The sequence below is a fragment of the Mustela erminea genome, chromosome 4 (genome assembly GCF_009829155.1).
Source record: "Mustela erminea isolate mMusErm1 chromosome 4, mMusErm1.Pri, whole genome shotgun sequence".
NCBI classification, from domain to species: domain Eukaryota; kingdom Metazoa; phylum Chordata; class Mammalia; order Carnivora; family Mustelidae; genus Mustela; species Mustela erminea.
Genome location: NC_045617.1, coordinates 15,681,523 through 15,702,500, shown reverse-complemented (window position 1 = coordinate 15,702,500; position 20,978 = coordinate 15,681,523). Strand labels below are relative to the sequence as shown.

General features: G+C 46.6%; 2 protein-coding genes across 9 annotated transcripts in view; both read left to right on the top strand.

Moving 5' to 3' along the window:
• Positions 1-7,542, top strand: part of PLEKHG1 (pleckstrin homology and RhoGEF domain containing G1) — a 217,202-nt gene extending 209,660 nt beyond the window's left edge. For all 6 annotated transcript variants that reach the window (XM_032338750.1, XM_032338744.1, XM_032338747.1 and 3 more), the window contains one exon: positions 3,984-7,542. In XM_032338750.1, coding sequence (XP_032194641.1) covers positions 3,984-5,047 — 1,064 coding nt within the window. In that variant the 3' untranslated portion in view covers positions 5,048-7,542. The remainder of the gene's footprint in view (positions 1-3,983) is intronic.
• Positions 7,543-17,075: 9,533 nt separating this feature from the next.
• MTHFD1L (methylenetetrahydrofolate dehydrogenase (NADP+ dependent) 1 like) overlaps positions 17,076-20,978 on the top strand; it is a 186,457-nt gene continuing 182,554 nt past the window's right edge. For all 3 annotated transcript variants that reach the window (XR_004284763.1, XM_032338740.1, XM_032338741.1), the window contains exon 1: positions 17,076-17,323. Coding sequence is in view for 2 of the 3 variants with exons in the window: in XM_032338740.1 (XP_032194631.1) it covers positions 17,097-17,323 (227 nt within the window). In the remaining variant the exon portion in view is untranslated. The remainder of the gene's footprint in view (positions 17,324-20,978) is intronic.

Here is a 20,978-nt window from a genome sequence, read left to right as displayed (position 1 = left end):
CTCTAAAGGAGTATTTGGGAGCATAGATGGCATTGGAAGCAGTGGTATGTGACCCATGCCTCCGCTCACGGAACCTGGGCTGAGAGAGAATAGAACAGGGTTTCTGATGGTGATGGATTATGCCAGCAGACTGTTGTTTCAAGGGTGGTAATCACCTAAGCCCGGTTGTTTTGAATTTGGACCATCCATTAAAATGCAGAACTCAAACCTCCATGCTAAATCAGTAGGGCTTATAACTACCTTGAGTAGTCTTCTTTTTTACCCACCTTTTAAGAATACATAGGCGTCCCTTTGGGGTTTTCTTTTGCTTCTTTTTACCTTTCGTTTGTTCTCCTTTTGGTGTTGCCTACTGATGTCTTCTTGGGATCCCATGGGATCTTTTCTCAGCTCTGCGTCTGTGTCCTCTCTTGACATGGTAGGCTACTGCCGACGTTCTCCCCAACCAAGAGGAGGAGATCTCTCCAAAGTCATCTTCTGAGAGTGGGGTCTCCCCCGCTCTCTGGCAGAAGCACGTCCCTAGGGCCTGCCGTCTCTCGGACCTGAGGAATCTTCATCTGGGCGGATCGAGACCGCTTCCTGTGCCCATTAGGCTTTCAATCAGTTGACATGATGACTCCTTTTCTCTCTCTTGTTTATCTGGGCACAGGACGTCGTAATCGAACGGACCGATTCTCCAGACTTCTTCGTATGGGCCTTGCCACTTTGCCAGGAGCTTGCTCTCGGTGTTGTACGGAAGGAGGAACGCCCTATTCACCTGCTGAAACTCTCGAGCACCTTTATTGAACTCTCTGGCAGGGGTTTACAGGCCCCGGGTCAGATTTCTGCCTCTAAACCACCTGTCCAGGTCTAGTCACTCTCACCGTCCAGAGCCTGCTGTAGTAGAACAAGAACATTCTTGTTCAGTCAGACCTCCCTCCTCATAGTCTTTGAGGCCAATGAGGCCTTTGGGTTCCCTTTTTGGGTGATGTTTTATATGGGGGGAAACTCCATACAGGCTTGAGGGATTTTCCTTTTTGTGTAGCGAAGGCAAAATCACATTTTATGCTATGGTCTACATTTCAAGCAGCATCAGAAGCTTTGATTTTAATCCTCTGTCTTGAAAACAGTCTACCTCATACTTTTCTCAGCAAGGATCATTTTCAGTTTTTATCTGGAATCCTAAGAATGCCACACTTTTAAACTTCCAAAAGAGAAATAAACGAGAGACATCCCTGAGGTTGTCCTGAATTGAGAATATACATAGTCTATAAAGGGTATGAATGCCAGAACTGGGATGATGGGGAACTTTGATCCACTTAATACTAAGGTTTTTAGACCGGAGATGTCCTCTTGGGCTGCCTAATTCCCACCTGACTGCCTAAAGAAAGCTAATGACAGCTGTTGCTTTGGAACCATTCTCTTATTCACGTTGCCATCAAACAAGTTATGCCAAGCTGAGACCAAAAAAAATCTCTAAAACTTAGATAGACACTGTATATTATCTATCTGTGAGATACTTTTTATTCCAAATTAATAAGTGGCCAACTTTTTATCATCCAGAGATAAACTGCGCCCATTATGCATTATCAATGGAAGCATTTTAATCAAAGGCCACTTTCCTGCTTCCTCTTCTTTTCTGCTATGCCCCTGATTCTCTAGGCCACCTGTCACTCTCTGCGGTCTGGTCTTACAGAAAGCACATCCACTTTTAACACTATGCTTCAAAGAAGGAAGTCCAAAAATTATCTCAATAAGTAGTTCTCGAGACCAATTCGTATCTAGAATTCTACTTGGTGCTCAGTATGGACTGTTCTCCCAAGAGTGAACATGGGCTAGTGGGAGTGATAAACTAGTCCGTGTCTCCAAACGAGCAATACGAGATTGTGTGCGTGTTCGCGTGCATGTCCATGATCGCGTGTGCAGCCAAGACTCAGTGTTGGGGTCCACACGAAGTACAGAAGACTTCAGAGAACTGGATTAGAAAATGATTCATGGAAAGGGAAGGGCTTAGAGAGGGTCTTGAGCGGCTAATAGGATCTGATGAAGCACAGGAAGAAGAATGTGATTAGGAAGAAAGAGGCATGGGAAATATTGTGGCTATTTTGAGTCATGCATGGTTTCAGATCATCTGGCCTTTCGTCTGAAGTCAAAAGCTGATTGTTCATACATGACTCTGTGGTTAAACTTTGGTACTGAAAGAGCTGACCAAATGTTTCAATCAGCTCTCATGGCTTTCCCCAAAATTGCCATCTTATTGGAACCTTGTGAAAATTCAGGGCCTTCCTGACTTAGTTGTGGGGTCGCGCGTGGGGCCATCATATAGATGAGAATGGTCTGGGCAGGGCTAGCTGATGTTCAGGTGCAACTGCTACCCATGACTCTGTCTCAAGGTCCAGCTGCCTTTGTCTGGGCTTCGTACTTGATGGAACAGTGTAGACTTCAGAATGGCTAACACAGACACTTTGGTGCTCATGTAGACTTTCAGTCTCGTAAGTGCCAAACTTAATTGGTATTGACAGTTTTTACTATGCCAGTCAAGGAACAATAGCTCAAGTTCTTGTTACTAGAAATTCTGAACTAATCTTCTCTGTGCTTCCAAGGAATTTGGACTTGAAAGCCTAAAGGATCTAAATGTAGGCTCTATGAGAAGTTAAACAGATGACTTTACCCTGATTTGGGGGATTTGGGAGGCAAACAGTCTGAGAAGGTTGCAATTAAATGCACACAGAATAACAGCGCTTGTCATCTGTCCTCATAGGAGAAAAAAGAGTCGAAAGAAATGGCAGAAACCCAACTGAATTTTTTATTTAAATTCAAGGAATAATTTACTAACAGTAGGTCACTAAAAATATAAATAGCTTAAAAAGAAAGTGCCTATCACTTGCTGGTCATCATAGATGGGAGAGATCCCCTTTGTGGAGACTGTGTAGATGTGGTCTGGGCAATTTATAGGATGCATGGAATTCTTAGGTTCTAGGGCAGTCATGTGGATACCTGGATTGGGGTGATGGTGGTGGCGGCAGGGTGGGGACAGCTCTTGAAATAGACATCTCTGGGCTCTGTCTCTTAAATCATTCCAGGCCCAAGAGAATATTCTATCCATAGCAGGGTTCTGTAAATGTCTTAAAAATGTCTGTGTAATCCACTGTCTGTCTACTCCGAAGTGGAGCAGAAGGGAGGTTGACCTCATAGCTGAATCTGAAGTAGCAGTAGCTTTCACGGACATAACAGCCAAATCCTGTTCGGGACAAATACTAGAGAGCATTACACTCTCAATTATACGCACAGATGATTCATTCTCAATACCTTGGGGGCCTAGACCTCAGTGCCTGGCTTCTTGGGGACAGGAAAGTAGACGTGGCCCAGTCAACAGACATGGTTCTGAAATCCTGGAAGGGAGGGCCTCCTGTAGACGCCGGTTTCCCAGACAGTGGCATTGGATGGAAATACAGCAACAGCCACCAGGAGCAGACTCTTCTGGGCGTCCTTGTCTGAGAGCATTTAAGACTCGTGAGAAGTCAGGGGCAGCTAGTGCTTGGTGGATTGTGTCATCTTCCTTTTTCTGACTACTTGAGTTATTTGTCATTGGCCAGGGTTTAAGTACTGACCTTCTTGTTTTTAGGATGCCTGGTTTGTTTTTTTTTTTAGCACTGACACAGTTTCATGCTTATAAAGAACACTAGGAATTTTCATTACAAACAGCGAACATTTACAGACCTAAAATAAAAATAATCCAGAATTCAATCAGATTAAATGAATTTGTAGGGGACCTTTTTTTTTTTTTACATTTTTATGTTTTATTAAACTATGGATTATTTTATTGAGTTCGCATTGCTTACTAGTCAGTGATGTAGTAGTCAGTGATGACTCATCCTCAAACGTAAAGGTCCTGTCTATTTATATTTTTAAAATCAGTCCATTAGGATGTTCAATTTTTTTTTTTTTAATCTTTGCATGTGGAACTAATCCTCTGTATGTTTATTGTTTCCGTATTTGCCTTCCAGGTGCCAGGATTGCTGAGTATTCCCAACTGTACGACCAGATCGTATTCAGAGAGACTCCCTCCAAGCCTCAGAAGGATGTCTGGGCCAGCCCTCCAGAAACTCGCAGCCCCAGGTCCCCATCACCTTCCCAGGCCCAACAGAGCAGCGAGGACTGGCTTTTGCATTCCACCTACAGTAATGGAGAATTAGCGGATTTCTGTCCCCGGCCGGAGCCCGACTTGAAGTCGAAACATCCCACTCCGGAGACCAGTACCAAAAGCATCCCGAGACAGCTGTCCACGGCTTGCTCTGTGCCTTCCCTTCCGTCCTCCGACCCTCTGCTGGGCTCCGCGCAGAGACACAGCGTGATAGTCAGTCAGCCCAGCCAGGAGCTCTCTCTCCAGGGCTACCTGTACAACTCCTTGGGTCGGACAGGCCTCAGTGGTAGATGTCAGCCTTATAGCCGGTCCCAGTCCTCTTCCTCTATCCTGATAAACCAGTCAGTGGACTCCATCAGCTACCCCGGCGAGGGCGGAAGGAAACAGCTGCTGTCTTTACGCAAAAGTCCGAGGTGTGAGAGTCACCAGGACGTGCGGCCCGGCCTGGCCGACTCCTGCCAGCAGGGCACTGAAAAACGCTCTGATCTCACGCTCCGAGACTCCCAGAAGGTTCTGGTAGTAAATAGAAGTTTACCCTTAAATGCCCAAAGAGCGACACTGAACTATTTCTCCAATTTCAAAGAGACTGGAGGAGACGAAGACGACTACGTGGAAATCAAGTCAGAAGAAGACGAGTCGGAGGCAGAGCTCTCCCAGGGCCAGAGGAAGATGTCTGACCCACGGGTTGTGGAGGCTGGCTTGTCGGAGGGCGCCTGCAGCAACGACACCTCTTACTCCTTGAACAGTCCATGCTCTCCAAAAAAGCCAGTAAGCGACAAGCTGGGGATGTCCCCCTATCTGGCATCCTATAGCGACCCGGACAAACTGAGTGACTATCTCTGGAGGGGGCCGTCTCCCAACCAGCAAAACATCGTCCAGTCGCTGAGGGAAAAATTTCAGTGTCTCAGTTCAAGCAGCTTTGCCTGAGGCTCTTTGGAGAAGTCACCCAAGTCCGTGTCACAGGGGGGCTCATGAAGGACAGATCCCGGGAGGTGTTTTCTATGCCCCAGATTAAAACAATTTTGTAATACCCCAGGAGTGTCAACCATGCTTTCTTCCATGGCACAACTTTTAGAAACGGCTGCCAGGGCAGCCGGGGTTGTACTGTCCGACCAGTGTCAGCCTCTCACGGGGTGTCTTCCTGACGCTGACTGTATTCATGTTTCATGTAAGTCAATCTTACTTGAAAATTTTTAGGTTTTTCTTTTTTTTTTTTTTTTTTAAACCTGGTGGCCATGATAGTTTCTCCTGTGTCCTGGCAAGAGTGCCCCGAGTCTAAGAAAGGCAGCACTTCTCTCCTCTCCAGAAGCCACGAGTAGTTGGATTCTGAGACCCAAAGGCAGCCAGGAGGCCTTTCCACATTGTTTGAAAGAGGAAGGGAAACTAAAGCTGCTCAACGGATTATGCCCAGCACACCTGCCATTTGGGTTCCATTCGGGACAAGACCCTAGAATCACGTAAGCTAGAGATCTCTCGTGGGAGCGTACATGCACCCTGCCCGTCTCACTCTGCGTGGGTTGCTCCTACATCTGTTCACTGTATCGTAGAAATCGGGTAGCCATGGGACGTTAGGGGGAGCAAGACCGATTCTCTAGAACCAAAGATCCTTACCTGTATTCCTGGACACATTCCAGAGAATGTACTGCTTGTTGTGTTTAGTTTTGATGGCTGGAGTCAAAGGAACGATCTCCTCCAGGGCTCAAAGGAAACTATGACCAAGAAAATGCAAATGGACTTAACTGTTAGAAAGCATGGGGACAGCTTGCTGATGTCCTCCTGTGAATGCAGAAGGCAGGGGTGGAAGTAGGGGCTCTCCGTGCAATATTTTTGTGTGTATCTCTAATCAACACAAAGTAAACTGTGAGCTAAACTAAAACGCTTTAGGGCCACCCTTTGCAGAGCAGTTTTTCATGTGTACTTTCCTGAGTTCTGTACCTCAGACCAATGACCTGATCCCCAGCCTTGAGGATTTCGTTGGCTGCAATGAAATTTATTTGCTAAACTCAACATAACATGGGGGCCTTTTCTCATTGTTTTGAGGCACATAAAAGAATTGGATCTTTGGCTACTAAGCTCTGACTAATATTCTTTGATGTTGTCATTACGGTCTTCAAACAACAGTCCCTTGTGATAATCAGGGACCAATCTAAGGATTTATGGGAGGGAACAGAAAATTAAAAGCAAGGCCTTATGAGTAAAAAGCAAAAATCAAAGAAGCAAAAAGGAAAAGTGAAGGCCGATCTGTTGCTATTTCATAAAAATGTTCTGTTTTATGGAAGACTCCAGTCAATCCAACAAGGATGTTTTCTCAAACAAGAATGTTATATTCTCCTTTCAAGCAATTTTACATTCTAGAACCTCTTCCCCAGTGGGTTCAATTTTCATTGATATCAAGGGGATCTGGGCTTTCTATTTAAAGGGAATCTCTGATACTGATTTCAATCGGTGACCTCTAACCATAATTCTTTTCCTCTTCTTAAAGTCCTGCACCTCTGTTTCTTAACCATGAAACGTCAGATGTGACCATCCTTATTTTATAAACAGGTACTTCTGGCACTCGTTTTTTCCTTTTAAATAACAAAAAAGAACCCCAGTTTCTTGCTTATCTATACACTTCCTTCTTCTAGCAGCTTATAAAACCAAGTCTGTGTTGAATGGCATGGTTCTAGAAACATTCCTGCTTTCCCTGCCTTTCTTTAAACTCAATACAAGTTTCCAAGAGTAAGAGTATCAGAAAAGACAAGCCCCATAGGGAAAGTATGTTCTTAGACTTGCAAGAGGTCGTCACAGGTGGGTTTGCAAAACAAAGTTACCTGATTTTTCTTGTCCTAAGAGTGGAGTTTCCTATTTTTGCCTTTTAGTTTGTATGAGCCCCAATTCTATATTATCCATATATTACGGTGGTGTCCTACTCTCAGACATTATTAATTCATCATACCAGTGACTCATTACACGGCTTCGATGTTACCTACAGGAGTATTCTCTGCTGCACGAAGGTGGATATCTTGCTTTATAAAATGTCTGTGTAGTTGTCTTTATGTTCTAGGCCAAGTCTTTAGCTTCATAGACCACTTCTGTCAACCAGGATGCAGATTTTGAGAGCTGTGTGTATATGTATAATCATGTTTGTGTTTTTCCTCAAAGTTACCAGTTAAATGCTTCTGTTTCAGATAGTTTCATTTGGAGGTGGGGTAAAATTGTATATAATTGGGGGGGGGGAGTTATATGTACTTAAAAGTATGACAAGTTCTTATTAGGGCTCTGTACTGAAGGTTCAATTTTTTTTTTTAAGTTCACTTTTCACCTACTCTTTGTGCAAAGAAAAAAAATGCATCTAGAAAAAGATAGTTTAAATATTGTATATAAGATAATGAAAGTTAGTAATGCTCATTATTTAATAAAGTTTGTAAAGTACAAAGTCAGTTACAGTGTGAATTAGTGTGTTTGTTCTAGGAATGTCAAGATTTCTCCAGACTACATTGTGTTGTAACTCTGTCTTGTCTTATGAGCCAGGCAGATAATGGTTCAGCGTTAATGACGATACACAATGTTTCAGTGACAGCATATTTTCAGTGTCTTTGGATTACTTTGAAAACACTGAATTTAGTGTCTGGGATCATATGTGTTTTCTTGATAGGTGACTAAGTTACATGGATCACTAGGTTATCTTTTTTTTTTTTTTTACTTTGTAATAACAGAAGACATCTTTGTAAATATTTCATTATTGAATCAAAAAAAATTAAAACTTTGGGAGCACAAATTCAGATTTTTTTTTTTTTTGGTGTGTAACTCCATGTTCTAAATTTTTTTTGACAAAAATTGTACAGAGAACAGAAGCATGTTAATATAAATTGGTAATTATAAGCCATGTCTTAAGCAATTCTATTTCCAAATATAAGCATAATATCCTATCCCAACATAGCAAAAATATATATCGCCTAACTTTCTTTATCCAGAAGAAAATAAATTTTTCTTGAGAGTGTTTTAAAGTGGAGAATTTCTACACCTCACACTGAGGATCCATCGGATTTATCTTACCTTTTCCGCCCTGAGATTGAAAGTAGGTGGGGTTTTCTGGAAGTTGTGGAAGGTCAATTTATTTATATTTTTTAAGATTTGACTTATTTTATAGAGTGAGCAAAAGAGCACAAGCAAGGGGAGTGACCGTGGGAGAGGGAGAAGCAGGCTCCCTGCTCCTCTGGGAGCCACGAGGGGCTGGACCCAGAGAGCCAGAGGCAGACGATTCATCACCTGAGCCACCCAAGTGGGTGGCTCACCCACCCTTGCAAGGTCAATTTAGAGAAGTACATGATAGTAAAAATAATGAATACTGTTATGCTGAAAATAAATTAAAAAATAAAATAAATAAATAAAATAAAATAAAATAAAATAAAATGCCAACTTGAGAATGTTAGAAAAAAACAAACAAACATGCCCTGTGTCAATTTCATACATAAATCCTTAGGGGAAAGGCAGAAAAATATTAAAAATCAGGCTTGTAATGAACTGTAAACACCGCTGTTAAACATGAATATTTATTAACATTTGTAAAGTTCTCTTCTGTTCAAAAGAATTTTCTTTATCTCTGTTCTGAAGAACAAACGTTAAAACTTTAAGATCTCTTCCAGATGCCTGGGTGGTCAGTCAGTTGAGGGTCTGACTCTTGATTTTTGGCTCAGGTCATGATCCCAGGGTCGCGAGATGGTGGGCTCCGCCTTCAGGGCAGAGTCCACTTAGGATCCTCTCTCTCCCTTCCCTCTGCCTCCCTCCACCCCAAAGTAATAAATAAATCTTAAAAAAAAAAAAAAAAAAAGCTGTCCTATCCTCGCTACATTACATCATTTCCACTATCTGGACAGTGGTAACTGCACTTAGCTGTATCAGCCAAAAAGGGATTGCACCAAAAGAAGCTGCTTCAACCTTTTTGCTAATTTACGTATGTCTTTACATAAACCTTTTCCTATGCTTTTTCTTAAGCATGCTTTTTCAATGTTTTTGGTTTTAAAAAATGTATGGAAACATAAGCATACTCTCCCATTTAGCTTCCCGTGTTTTTCTTTCCTTACAAGTGATTTAGAGCATGAAACACCAAGATAATGTGGAATTGTGCTGCATTTAAAAAGCTTAATAAATGCAAAATATTATTGCACAATCAACCCACACAATCATCAGTTTAAGTATTCAGAATATGTATAGCATATTTGAAAACATTTTTAGTGGCATCTGGGTGGCTCTGTCAGTTAAGCTCATGTCCTTTGGCTCGGTCCTGATCCCAGGGTCCTGAGATCGAGCCCCTTATCATGTCTGGCTCCTTGCTCGTCAAGAAGCCTGCTTCTCCTCTGCCTATGCCTATTGCTTCCCCTGCTTATGTTCTCTCTGTTTTTCTCTCTCTCTCTCTGTGTCAAATAAAAATACTTTAAAAAATGTTTTTAAAAAAGAAAAATTTTAAAAAAGATTTATTTGTAAGAGAGTGCATGTGAGTGGGGAGATGGGGGGAGGGCAGAGAGAGAGAGAGTTCTTAAGCTGACACCCTGCTGAGCTCAGCACCCCAAAAAACTCTTTTATAGGAGATCATAAGTTTCTTTTTGGAAGAATATCCTAAAATTTAGCACATGACTCATTTGATCCCTTGAAATGGAAATATATTTACCAGTTTTGTACAGTGACTAACAACTTGTAGGTGTTCCCTAAATGTTTAAAGATTGAAGAGAGTCAAAAACTCGTTTGAGCACAAAACCTGAGACAAACATTCAAATCAGAGACACAAAGGAAAACACAAAAGGGACGACACTGCTTTTTTTAAAATACGCAGCAGCCGCCGTCAGAAATCCAACATCTCGGAGTTTCTATTGGGTGGGTCAGAGAAAAGCCTATAGGCTCCTTTTCCATCTCCTGGCTGAGAGGATTCCAAGGAAATTTACTCTGTGTGATCTCCAGTACGGTTTCAACTAAGAATTTACACGGTCATGGAAGAGTCGGGGATTAGACCCCTCTCGAAGATTCCATTTAGACAAAACACCTTTCCCAAGAACCAAGAGTGCAGTGGAGGGACTGAAGTCAGGTGAGGTAGAGGGGGAGGGCCCAAAATGCTGAGACATTTTGGTGCCAAAAGACAAACTTGCCTACTTGACAATGGTAGTGCTTGCGCATGAGCAAAACCCACTCTATCTCTGGAAAACCATAAGGCTTAATTTCCTGACCATGGCTTTGACCTGATATATCACACAATAGGGGGAAAAAAGAAGAAGAAGAAGAAGAAGAAAGCAGTTCTACTTCATTAGTTCTAAAACCACGTTTATTCAGCTGAATTTAAAAGAACAAGGCTTGGGTGGTGAGCAGATCATCTGCTCTGTGGGGCAAATACAAGCTCCCACAAGTCCTCGTGTTTGAATGGCCGTGCATGGCTTTCCTGGTGCTCCTCATGGAACCGTTCACGATGAGACCTTGGCCCAGACGCTGAGCCTGGCTTGCACAGCTTTAAAAAGTTTTAACATAAAAATCCCAATTCCCAGCTTCTCTAAATGAAGAGAAAAAAATCTGGCCTATTTGGACTTGAACTCTGGCAAGGCACCTCTGTGAGACCTGAGGGAACCTAAGGGCAGAAATCACCAGAAAACTGGTGACTTGTTCCAACCTCTGGGGAGACTCTTCCTTTGTTCTCCATTATAGACTTCATTAGCCAATTTAAAGCAGCCGTGGGGCCCTCCTGTGCAGATGTAAAGGCTTTTTACATAACTAAAACGTGTCATAGATGGGCCGTGGGTGGCTCAGCCGGTATAGAGATTTATTTGAAAGAGAGAGCACGAATGCACATAGAGGGGAGGGGCAGAGGGCGAGGGAGAAGCGGGAGCCCAACATGGGACTCGATCCCAGGCCCCTGAGATCATGACCTGAGCTGAAGGCAGCGGCTTAACCGACTGAGCCACCCAGGCGCTCCTGTACCTATTGCTTCGTTGGGGGAAATTTTACACCTGGTCCACTTCACTAATGTTTGTCACCCACCTGGCCTCCGTGTAAGCCTCGGGTTTTAAGGTTTATGTTCTCCATCCCATTCTTGTCTGATACTATGAACTCGCTTAAGGTTTAAACTGTGGTTTATACTCTGTTTCCTAACTCCAGCTTAGACTGCCCCCTCCTAGTGCAAAGAGATGCTTCCCCACAGCACATCTCCACGTGAGCTGTCACTATCCCAACCCGGTGTCCTTTATACCTCTGAACTCCTTCTCTGGTTTGCGCTTTTGTTCTTGGTCCGCCACCACAACCTCCGCCCTGGCTGTCTTGCTGCTGCCTTCGCCACTTCCAGGCTTGTTCCCCTCTGCCCTCCTGATCTTAGCCAGCATGACATTTTTACATACATACAGAATCAAATACTCTACCAAAATCTGTCTGCCTTTATAGGAGCTGTTCTCTGTGCTCGCACTGCCTTTCCCTAGCCATCGGGGGGAAAGCCTGCGTGGTCATCAACACTCAGTTCAAAATGTCCTTTCAAAAAAATTTATGGGGGCGCCTGGGTGGCTCAGTGAGTTAAGCCGCTGCCTTCGGCTCAGGTCATGATCTCAGGGTGCTGGGATCGAGTCCCGCATCGGGCTCTCTGCTCAGCAGGGAGCCTGCTTCCTCCTCTCTCTCTCTTCCTGCCTCTCTGCCTACTTGTGATCTCTCTCTGTCAAATAAATAAATAAAATCTTAAAAAAAAAATTTACGACCCTGACCTGTGCAGGAGCTGGACTGTTGCTCAGTTTGCAAGCAGAAGCTTAGCCTGCATCACATTCATGGCCACTGGCAGAAGACAGGAGATTCCTCCGTCAGAGATAAAGGACATTATTACTCCCCGCCCAACAGGTATGACCTTCACATTTGCATCGGTTCTGCCTTGTTCCTCCAAAGCTATGTGGGCGAAGCCGCCACCCAGGAGCCTACTGCACATGCCACGGCTTTATCACATAGCTGGATGACCCTGAACTTAGGAATCCCCAGTCACAGGGGCACTGGGTGCGTCAGTTGGCTGGGTGTTCAACTCTTGGTTTGGGCTCAGGTCATGATCTCAGTGTTGGGGGTTCGAGCCCTGCATTGGCCTCTGTGCTAGACAGGGAATCTGCCTGAGATTCTCTTCTCTCTCCCTCCCCTCCCCCTGCTCATTCTCTCTCTCTCTTTCTCTAAAATAGGTAAATAAATCCTTTAAAAATTAAGAAAAGGAATCCTCAGTCATAAGGGGCTCCTAGCAAACCTGGCCCATCTTTGCACCTGGAGAGAGCCATTATCTTTACTCTCTAGACAATAAACGTATCTGTCCTCTGCCCCAGAGGGAGATACTGTATCTTCCAAGGTTCTACAAACGTCCTTGCCAGGACAGCCAGGAATAAGACTCATGCAATGCAGGAAGAAATGTAAAATAAAAGAGATACATAAAGAGTTGTCTCAGGATGAAGATATAATTTCATGACATAGAAAAATATTTTTTAAAAATATATCCAGTATTGTTAAAGACAGAGAAAGATGCTTACTCCTAACCAAATGAGAATACAAGTTGGTATACATTTTTCAGAAATGAATTCGGTAATACAGGTCAATAACACCAAACATTCATCCTTGACCCCGAAATTTCCATCTAGGAATTAATTCAAAGACAAGCATCAGTTGCAGTTAAAGATACATGTATCAAGCATCTCCAAGCCTCGCCTCACCTGCAGAGCTGGTCGGTAATCATGCAGATTTTAATGTGAGTCAGTGTTGGTGTGGGCCACCCCTCCAGACTTCCCATGAGCTCCATTAAATTCAGAGCTTCTCTCCCTAAGTCCAAGCAAATCATTCAAGATTCAGGTAGTCCCTCCTGCGAGACCACAGTCTCTCGTCATCCCACCACGGTTCGAAATCCCATGGAAGTGCCATCTGTTCTGACCTTTGAAAAGTCCGAGTGTCCTCACTATGTTTTCAACCTTCCTGATCTGGACATGTCCGTCTCCTTGGCGTTTGGACCCCTTTAATCACTGTGCTCCATTTCCCTGATCTCCTGGGCCACATCCCAGGACACACGTCCCTCCTCACATATTTCCTTCTTCTCATCCCCATCGTAACGTCTTACTTTTTCCTAAACCACCGCTCACGGCTGTCATTCTTCCCGTATCTTTTCCTTGTGTGCTTCAGTTCGGTGCTCCGACAGCTCCACGGCCTCATCTTTTAAATTTAATAGTCCCCCTTAATTCCTTTCATTTTTTAAACTAAAATTTAGCTCTTCCTTCAGGATGCTGTTCCTCCTAAGTCTGTCTTCGGGGGAGGCTGTTTCTTTTCCTATAGTCCAACACCCCTTGCTCCAAAGGTGAGTCAGCGCTCTGGTTCACTCCAGACTGTGGCTCATGCAATTCCTTCTACTCTAAACATTGTTTCCAGCACTGTTCTTCTCTTAGCTTGACTCCAAAGTCATCTAAGTCATCTCCTAAGTACTGCCTTCGGGCGTATTCCCTCTCAGGAAGCTTTTTATGACTCTCCAGGTCTAGGAAGGTGCCTCTTTCTTTTCTTTTCTTATTTTAAGATTATACTTATTTAAGAGAGAGGGAAAGCACCAGCAGGGAGAGCAGCCGAGGGAGAGGGAGGAACAGACTCCCACCTGAGCAGGGAACCTGATGTGGGGCTTGATCCTGGAACTCCAGGATCATGACCTGAGTCAAAGGCAGATGCTTAACTGACTTAGCCACCCCAGCATCCCAGAAGGTGCCTCTTTGTGGTATTTTTTTTTTTTAAAGATTTTATTTATTTATTTGACAGAGAGAGATCACAAGTAGGCAGAGAGGCAGGCAGAGAGAGAGGAGGAAGCAGGCTCCCCGCTGAGCAGAGAGCCCGATGCGGGACTCGATCCCAGGACCCTGAGATCATGACCTGAGCCGAAGGCAGCGGCTTAACCCACTGAGCCACCCAGGCACCCCTCTTTGTGGTATTCTTAAAAGACTCTGAACTATCATACTTCTGACCTTCCATTCGCGTGCCTGTGTTCTAGCGGGTAGCTGTGCACGATAAACTCAGTGAGAACAAGGCTGTGCTTTTCTTATTCACAGATGATTCCTTAACTACCTGCCTAGCACAGAGCAAATACGCTCTCACACTATATAAGTATAAATATTATTTCATTTTCAAATACTTGGGCTGAAAACGAGACTTCTTTGACTTATATCCAAATGTTATCTCAAAGTGCACCGAAACAATCTACATCCATTAGGGGAAGAATATTAGTGAGTGAATTTGTAAAGGCTTCAACATAATGGAGTCCTTTCCTTTGAGCATGGTTGGCTTTTGATAAGCAGACTAATATAGATTTGAGTTTGGGGTAAATGGATTCAGACATATCTGTCCAAATGAGATAACGATCCCTAGGAAACAAACCTGGGAATATGAGTTGATTCTCACAAATCTTTCTCCCTTTCCCATTCTTTGGTCCGGCAAATGTGCATTACAAGCATGCAAGAACCAAATCCCTTTCTTCTGGAATGTGAGCCCCTTGGGCTCAGGCTGTGTGGACTCCAACGTCAGGCGCATGAGGCAGTTGAGCAGAAGGCAAGGTCTCCACATCATCCACATCAGGATTCAAAGAGGTCAAGTCCAATATTTTAACTGCCTCAATCAGCACAGGCATTTGTTGTCCCAGACCTTTTAAAGACATTTTTTAAAAATTACATACTGGGTGCCCCTGGATGGCTCAGTCTGGTAAGCATCTGCCTTTGGGTCAGGTCATGATCCTGGAGTTCCAAGACCAAGCCCCACCTCAGTTAAGTCTCATTTAGGCATCTGCCTTCGGCTCAGGTCATGATCTCGGGGTCCTGGGAATGAGCCCCACATCCGGCTCCCTGCTCCATGGGGACTCTGCTTCTCCCTTTACCTCTACCCCTGCCCCATGCTGGTGCCAGTGTGCCAGGGTGGCACAGTGGGTTACAGCCTCTACCTTCAGCTCAGGTCACGATTCCGGGGTCCTGGGATTGAGCCCGCGTCTGGCTCCCTGCTCATCAGGGAGTCTGCTTACCCTTTTCTCTCTGCCTGCCTCTCTGCCTAATTGTGATCTCTGTCTGTCAAATAAATAAATAAAATCTTAAAAAAAAATAAAGTCACAATCATAATAGATCTTAATTAAACATTAATTATTGTAAAGAAATTTGTGCTATTAAGGGTCCTACATGTCACATACATAATGTCCCAGCCTTATTTTGTTCTACTATTTCGCAAAGTAGAGTGGGAAATCTAACTTTTTTAATAGCATTTATTATAACTCATGATTCTTTGATTCAAAGAAAGTTTTATTACCTTAATGTTAAAAATAGCAACTCAGGGGCACCTGGGTGGCTTCAGTTCAGGTCTCTGCCTTCAGTTCAGGTCGTGGTCCTGGGGTCCTGGGATCGAGCCCTGCATCGGGCTCTCTGTTCAGCAAGGAGCCTGCTTCCTCCTCTCTCTCTGCCTGCCTCTCTGCCTACTTGTGATCTCTGTCTGTCAAATAAATAAATAAAAATCTTTAAAAACAAAACAGAACAAAACAAAAAACCAGCAACTCATGGGGGGGGTGCTCTTGGGTGGCTCAGTTGGTTGGACATCTGCCTTCAGCTCGGGTCATGATTCTGGAGTCCAGGCATGGAGCCCCTGGCCTTGCTGCTCAGCAGGAGTCCGTTTCTCCCTCTCCCTCTGCTCCTCCCCCTGCTCCTGCTCTCTCTCTCAAATAAATAAATAAATGGGATTAAAAACAAAGATTAAGAACATGATCATTTGACTCAGGCAAATCTCCAGCTCTGTCAATGTTACAACTGACCTCTCTGGACCCATTTCCCTCAGGATCAAAGTCAGTACAATATTCAACACATTACAGACAGTCTCTGACTTACAACTGTTCAACTTATGATTTTCCCCTTTACGATGGTGTGAAAGCAGTGAGCATTCAGCAGAAACCAAACTGCAACCGATTTATTCTCTTTCCCTGGGCTATCAATACACAGCAGTATAGTCTGCCTAGGCAGGTCTGGAGCCAGAGGGGCCCCCCAGTCAGCCACGTGGTCACAGGGTAAACAACCCACATACCCACAACCAAACTATACCCATATAACCACTCTTTCTTTCACTCTTAGCACAACATTCAATAAGATACAAGAGATATTCAACAGTATTATAAAACGGACTTTGTGTTAGATGGTTTTGCCCAACTCTAGCTACAGTAAGCATTCTGAGCACATTTAAATTAGGCTAGGCTAATCTGTGATGTTCAGTAAGTCAGGTGCATTCAATGAGTTTTCAGTTTACATAGTTTCATTTTAGGGTCGGTTTCTCAGCAGGTAACCCCATCATGACTCCAGAGAGAGCTGCTTTGCTTGGGATTTATAGTCCTGCCAAGATTATAAACCGGGAGAATCTCGTTTTAACCGGGAAGGCAACTGAGGTTCACAGAGATTAACTCGCCCAAGGCTACAAGTCAGCCTCTGAACTCCGAGACCCACACTTCCTTCAGGGCTAGACCACCTGCAGCGTAAAACATCCCGTATCGGCGCCGGGAGGCTCAGCCAAGTGGTCTTCCAGGAAGCGGAGTCCCACCTGGGGCAGGGCAGCGTCAGCATCCTCGGCAGGAGGGAGGAGGTACGGTCGCTGCGCTGGACCCCGATGCCCCACCCTCCCCCGCCCGCTACCGCTCGGCCAATTTCCAGCCGCCATGCATCGCCGGAAAGCCAGCCTCCGACCGTCGGGCCACTAGGACCGGCCGCGCGCCCCGCAGGCCCCCGCCCTCTCCACGTCACGGCCTCTAGGTGCAGTGCCCCCTAGGGGCTCCCCGCGCCGGCTCGGGAGGCAGGTCCCGGTCCTTCCCGCCACCGGCCCGTTACCCGCGCGCCGGCTCCCAGCCCGGCGCCCGCCCCGCCGCCCCCCGGAGGAGCCTCACGCCGCCGCGTCCCCGCGCTGCGCAGCCCCGTCTCCGCCCGGCCCGCCGCAGCCGCCTCGCCCGGCCCGCCCGCGCCCCCGCGCCATGAGCGCGCGCCTGCCCTCCTTCCTGCGCGGGCTCCGCCGTCCGCCGCGGCCCCCGGGCCCGCCGCTCCGCCTCCGAGCGCCCTGTCGCGCCAGCAGCACCGGCGGCGGCGGCGGCTGTGGCGGCGGGGAGGGCCTGCTCGGGCAGCGGCGGCTGCGGGACGCCCAGGTTGGGAGCAGCCGCGGACAGGGCAGCCAGGCGCCCCCGGCGCGGGACTCGCTCGTCAGGTGAGTGTCCGGGGCTCGCCGCCGCTCCGGGGGCCGCGGACGCAGGAGGTGGGGCGTCCGGGGCGCTCCGGTCTCGGCAGGGTCCTGGGTTGGGGGTGGCCCGCGGGTGCTTCGCGGGGCTCCGGCTCGGCAGTGCTTGGTGCTAACTTGTTCGGGGCGTCCGGCGGCGGTGGGGGGCGGGGAGGGCGGGTCTCGCGGGGCGGGAGCGCGTGCGGGCCCCGGGGCCGGCCCAGGGCGGGGAGCGCGTGGGCGCGGGCATCCCGGGCGGGTGCGGCACCCCCAGACCGCGCGGCCCTCCACGTGCGCCACCCCGGCCGCCTCTGATGCAACGGCGCCCGGCGGGCGGGCGGGCGGGCGGGAAGGGGGCGGCGCGGCGGAGGGCGGGAGCGGGGCGGAGCAGGGGCGGCGGCTGGGGCGGGCACGGGATGCCGGCGCGGGCTGGGGAGAGTTGGCCTAGGCCCGGCGCCCGCGGCTACCCGCGCGGTCCCCCGCGTCGCCGCAGCCTCCTGCGGGTGGGAATACCTGCTTCCTTCGGTTGCATAATCATCTCCTGGGTGCGTTAACGTGCAGCCGGGCCCACCTGACCACAGGCCGAATGCGGGCGAGGAGTCGGGCCCGCGCCTGCCCCCATCGCCGCATGGGCGGGGCCGGGGGTCCCCAGCGCGGCTGCGAATGGAAAGTTCTCGCCCGACCCAGAAGTGAACTGTGGGAGTCCTGAGCCCAGCCTTTTCCCCTCCTCCTCCCCCGCACCGGAGATGCCACTCGCGCCTCTCCTGCCCCGCGTGCACCCTCTCCTCGCCCCTCCGTGGGAGCGAGCGCAGCAAGAGGTTGAATGGCCGTTCCTGGAGGAGTGGGTTCGCCGGGGAACTAAATCTGTGGCGTGAAGCACTCAGGGCAAACCTGGAGGAGTCGGGAAAGCCCTTGCCTGCCCCCGGTTCCGGGTGGCCATGACCCTGAGTAGGCTGTTCTCCATCCATTCACATCCTCTTCCTTTTTCCTTCCGTCCCTCTTTGTAAAAGTAATTGCCTTTACCTCCTCTGTTTCCAAAGCCTTTTATGTTTATGATGTGGCCGGTGACTCTAAGGAGCCTTGTGCTTAGTTTATCCTGTCTTCCTCCGGAATGCAGGAGCTCCTTTAGGACTCTTCCGGTCAGCAGAACTTCACCAGGGTACAGCTGAGCTCGCCTTAATGGGTTAGGGTTTGACGACAGTCTGGGAGGCAGAAACCACCCCCCCCCTTATTTTCTGGGGAGCTCTTAGAGCTACCCGAAGCTTTCCTGTGCATTTATTGCCTGTCTCTCCCCACCTCCCTGGAGTGAAAGCTCTGTGGGGCCAGGGCCCTTGTCTCTTGTTCACTGCTGGATCCTTCCTCCTGGAAAGAGGGCCATGTGTAGGGTGGACACTTGTGACATGATGGGTGAATGCGTCACTCAACACGGGTTCGTTTATGGATTGGATTCATGAATGTTCTTTTCACTACCTGACTTAGAGATGAGCAGAATGGTGGGGGGGGGGGGGGGGCGCTGGGTCAGGCTCCTGCTGACACTGAGGAGGGAGGGGTGATGTCAGTTCCTGCACTGGGGGAGGGGGGGAGTGGTAGTCGACCTCAAAGGGTTATGGAAAGAGAGAACACGTATAAAATGCATAATCCAGGAACTGTCATAGCAAGGCCTCCACAAATATTGGCTATTGTTTATAATTTATTTTTTGAGCATTCTAAGCCAGGGGTTAGCAGTTCTGCCAAGGACTAGACAGTAAATAGGTTAGGTTTTGCAGGCCAATAGGCAAAATAGAAGCTATTATGTAGGCACTTTTCTGTGAGAAAAAAATCATTTTCATGGTGTTTTACTGACAAAGTCAATTTTATTTATGGATACTGACATTTGAATTTCCTATAATATTCACATGTTACAGAATGTTATTATTTGATGTTTCTAACCGTTTAAAAGTGCACAGTCTATCCTTAACCCTGTACTCCTGTTCTAAACTGTGAAGAGAAGGTTTGTACAGTGAATTGCTGCTTCATAGGACTATGGTTAAGGGCTAGGTGCTCTGCTTTGCAGTATGACTCCAGTACTTACTAGATGGGACAAGCTGTCCCATCTGTTCGTTTAGGAAAAGGGAACTGTTATCACTTCAGAAGCTGTTATGGACATCACTATACTCTGCTGATCCTAAGAGGCATATTTTTTAATATCTCCAAAACTAGTCTTATAATCGATTGTGTCAGACAATTGCTGTTGGCCACGTGACAGTCATCGTCTATTTGTCATTGCCTGTACCCATGGGAACCTGGGCCGTGCATATTGTAACTTAATTGACGTATGTGTGTCATCTGACAAAACTGTCCTCCGAGAGATTCCCCCAGGACTTGAAGGAAGGAGGGGAGGTGGGCCTAGCCAGAAGTCACCTAGGATAGACATCCGCAAATCCGTGTATGTTAGTTTTTTTTTTTTTCATAGACATATACCAGAAAAGTGAATGAACAAGCTCCCTCAAAAGCATAGTGGCCTCTCATTTCCCCCAAATAACCCCCAATAGTTCCATCAACAAGTCATGGAAGAAGGCCTGTTTTAGGAAATGAAATGATTTCTTGTTGTCTGACAACTGTCCATTGAAATCTGGTAGAATTGAGAAAATGCTAATATTTAAACTTACAGAATGGGTGTCAGGAATTTAAGGAAAACTGCAGGGATAGAAGTGATACAGTTTTTTGAAAAATAACATATCACTAACACAGAGGGTGATGTTGTTGGGGAAGAGAGAGAAACTGCCATCAGGACACTTGGATCAAAAAAGTCACTCGGGGTACCTGGCTGGCTTCGTCCCAGGAGCATGTGACTCTTGATCTCGGGGTCATGAATTCGAGCCCCACACTGGGTATAGAGATGGCTTAAATTAAATGTTCTTAAAAAAAAAAAAAAGACACTCAGAAGAGTCCTATCCTGAATGTGAAGAAGTTTTAGGAATATTTCAGTTTGGTAGTTTTACTTTTTATGCTCATATGAGTGGTTTATGGCAAACAAAAAATGTCTACATCTAAATCAGTACTGAAAGAATTTTCAGTACTTACAGAATCCACAATCTGTGAGGAAAAGATGGTGCCATAGTTTAACTGCCAGCTGGTTTTCTTCCTTTGTGGTTTGTAAAACAGTGGTCTGTCTTTCCATTTCTATCTGAAATTGGGTGAAACAGCAAATAAGATTAAAGCTCCTAGCTCAGGCCTGTGCATAAATAGGAAACGAGCGAGGCTGCTTTAATAAAAATACCCACAACTGTTGTGGACGTTACTGTCCAGAGGGAGGCAGACAGGGAAGGTAACATGACGACCCTATGATCTTTGCTCCCTGCTCAGCTCTGGGCAAAAGGCAGCAAGAGGGAGAGGGGGCCGGGGTGCTCCTCTATCTTTCTCTTTGCTGCACGTTCCTTGCGTGCTTCTGGCTACAGCTCACAGCCTCGTTGGCCAGCAGTTAGTGTCTTGAGCCCATTGAGCTATGGGGGAAACGGGGACCTGAGCTCTCTAGCCGGATGCCAGGTGTAGCTCACGCTCCAAATTCAGTTAAAGAGGAAAATGCGTGGAAGGATTCATAGGAAGTGCCCAGTCATCCAAGCCGACATCAGTTGCGTCAGTTTTACTGTTACTATTGTACTGAATG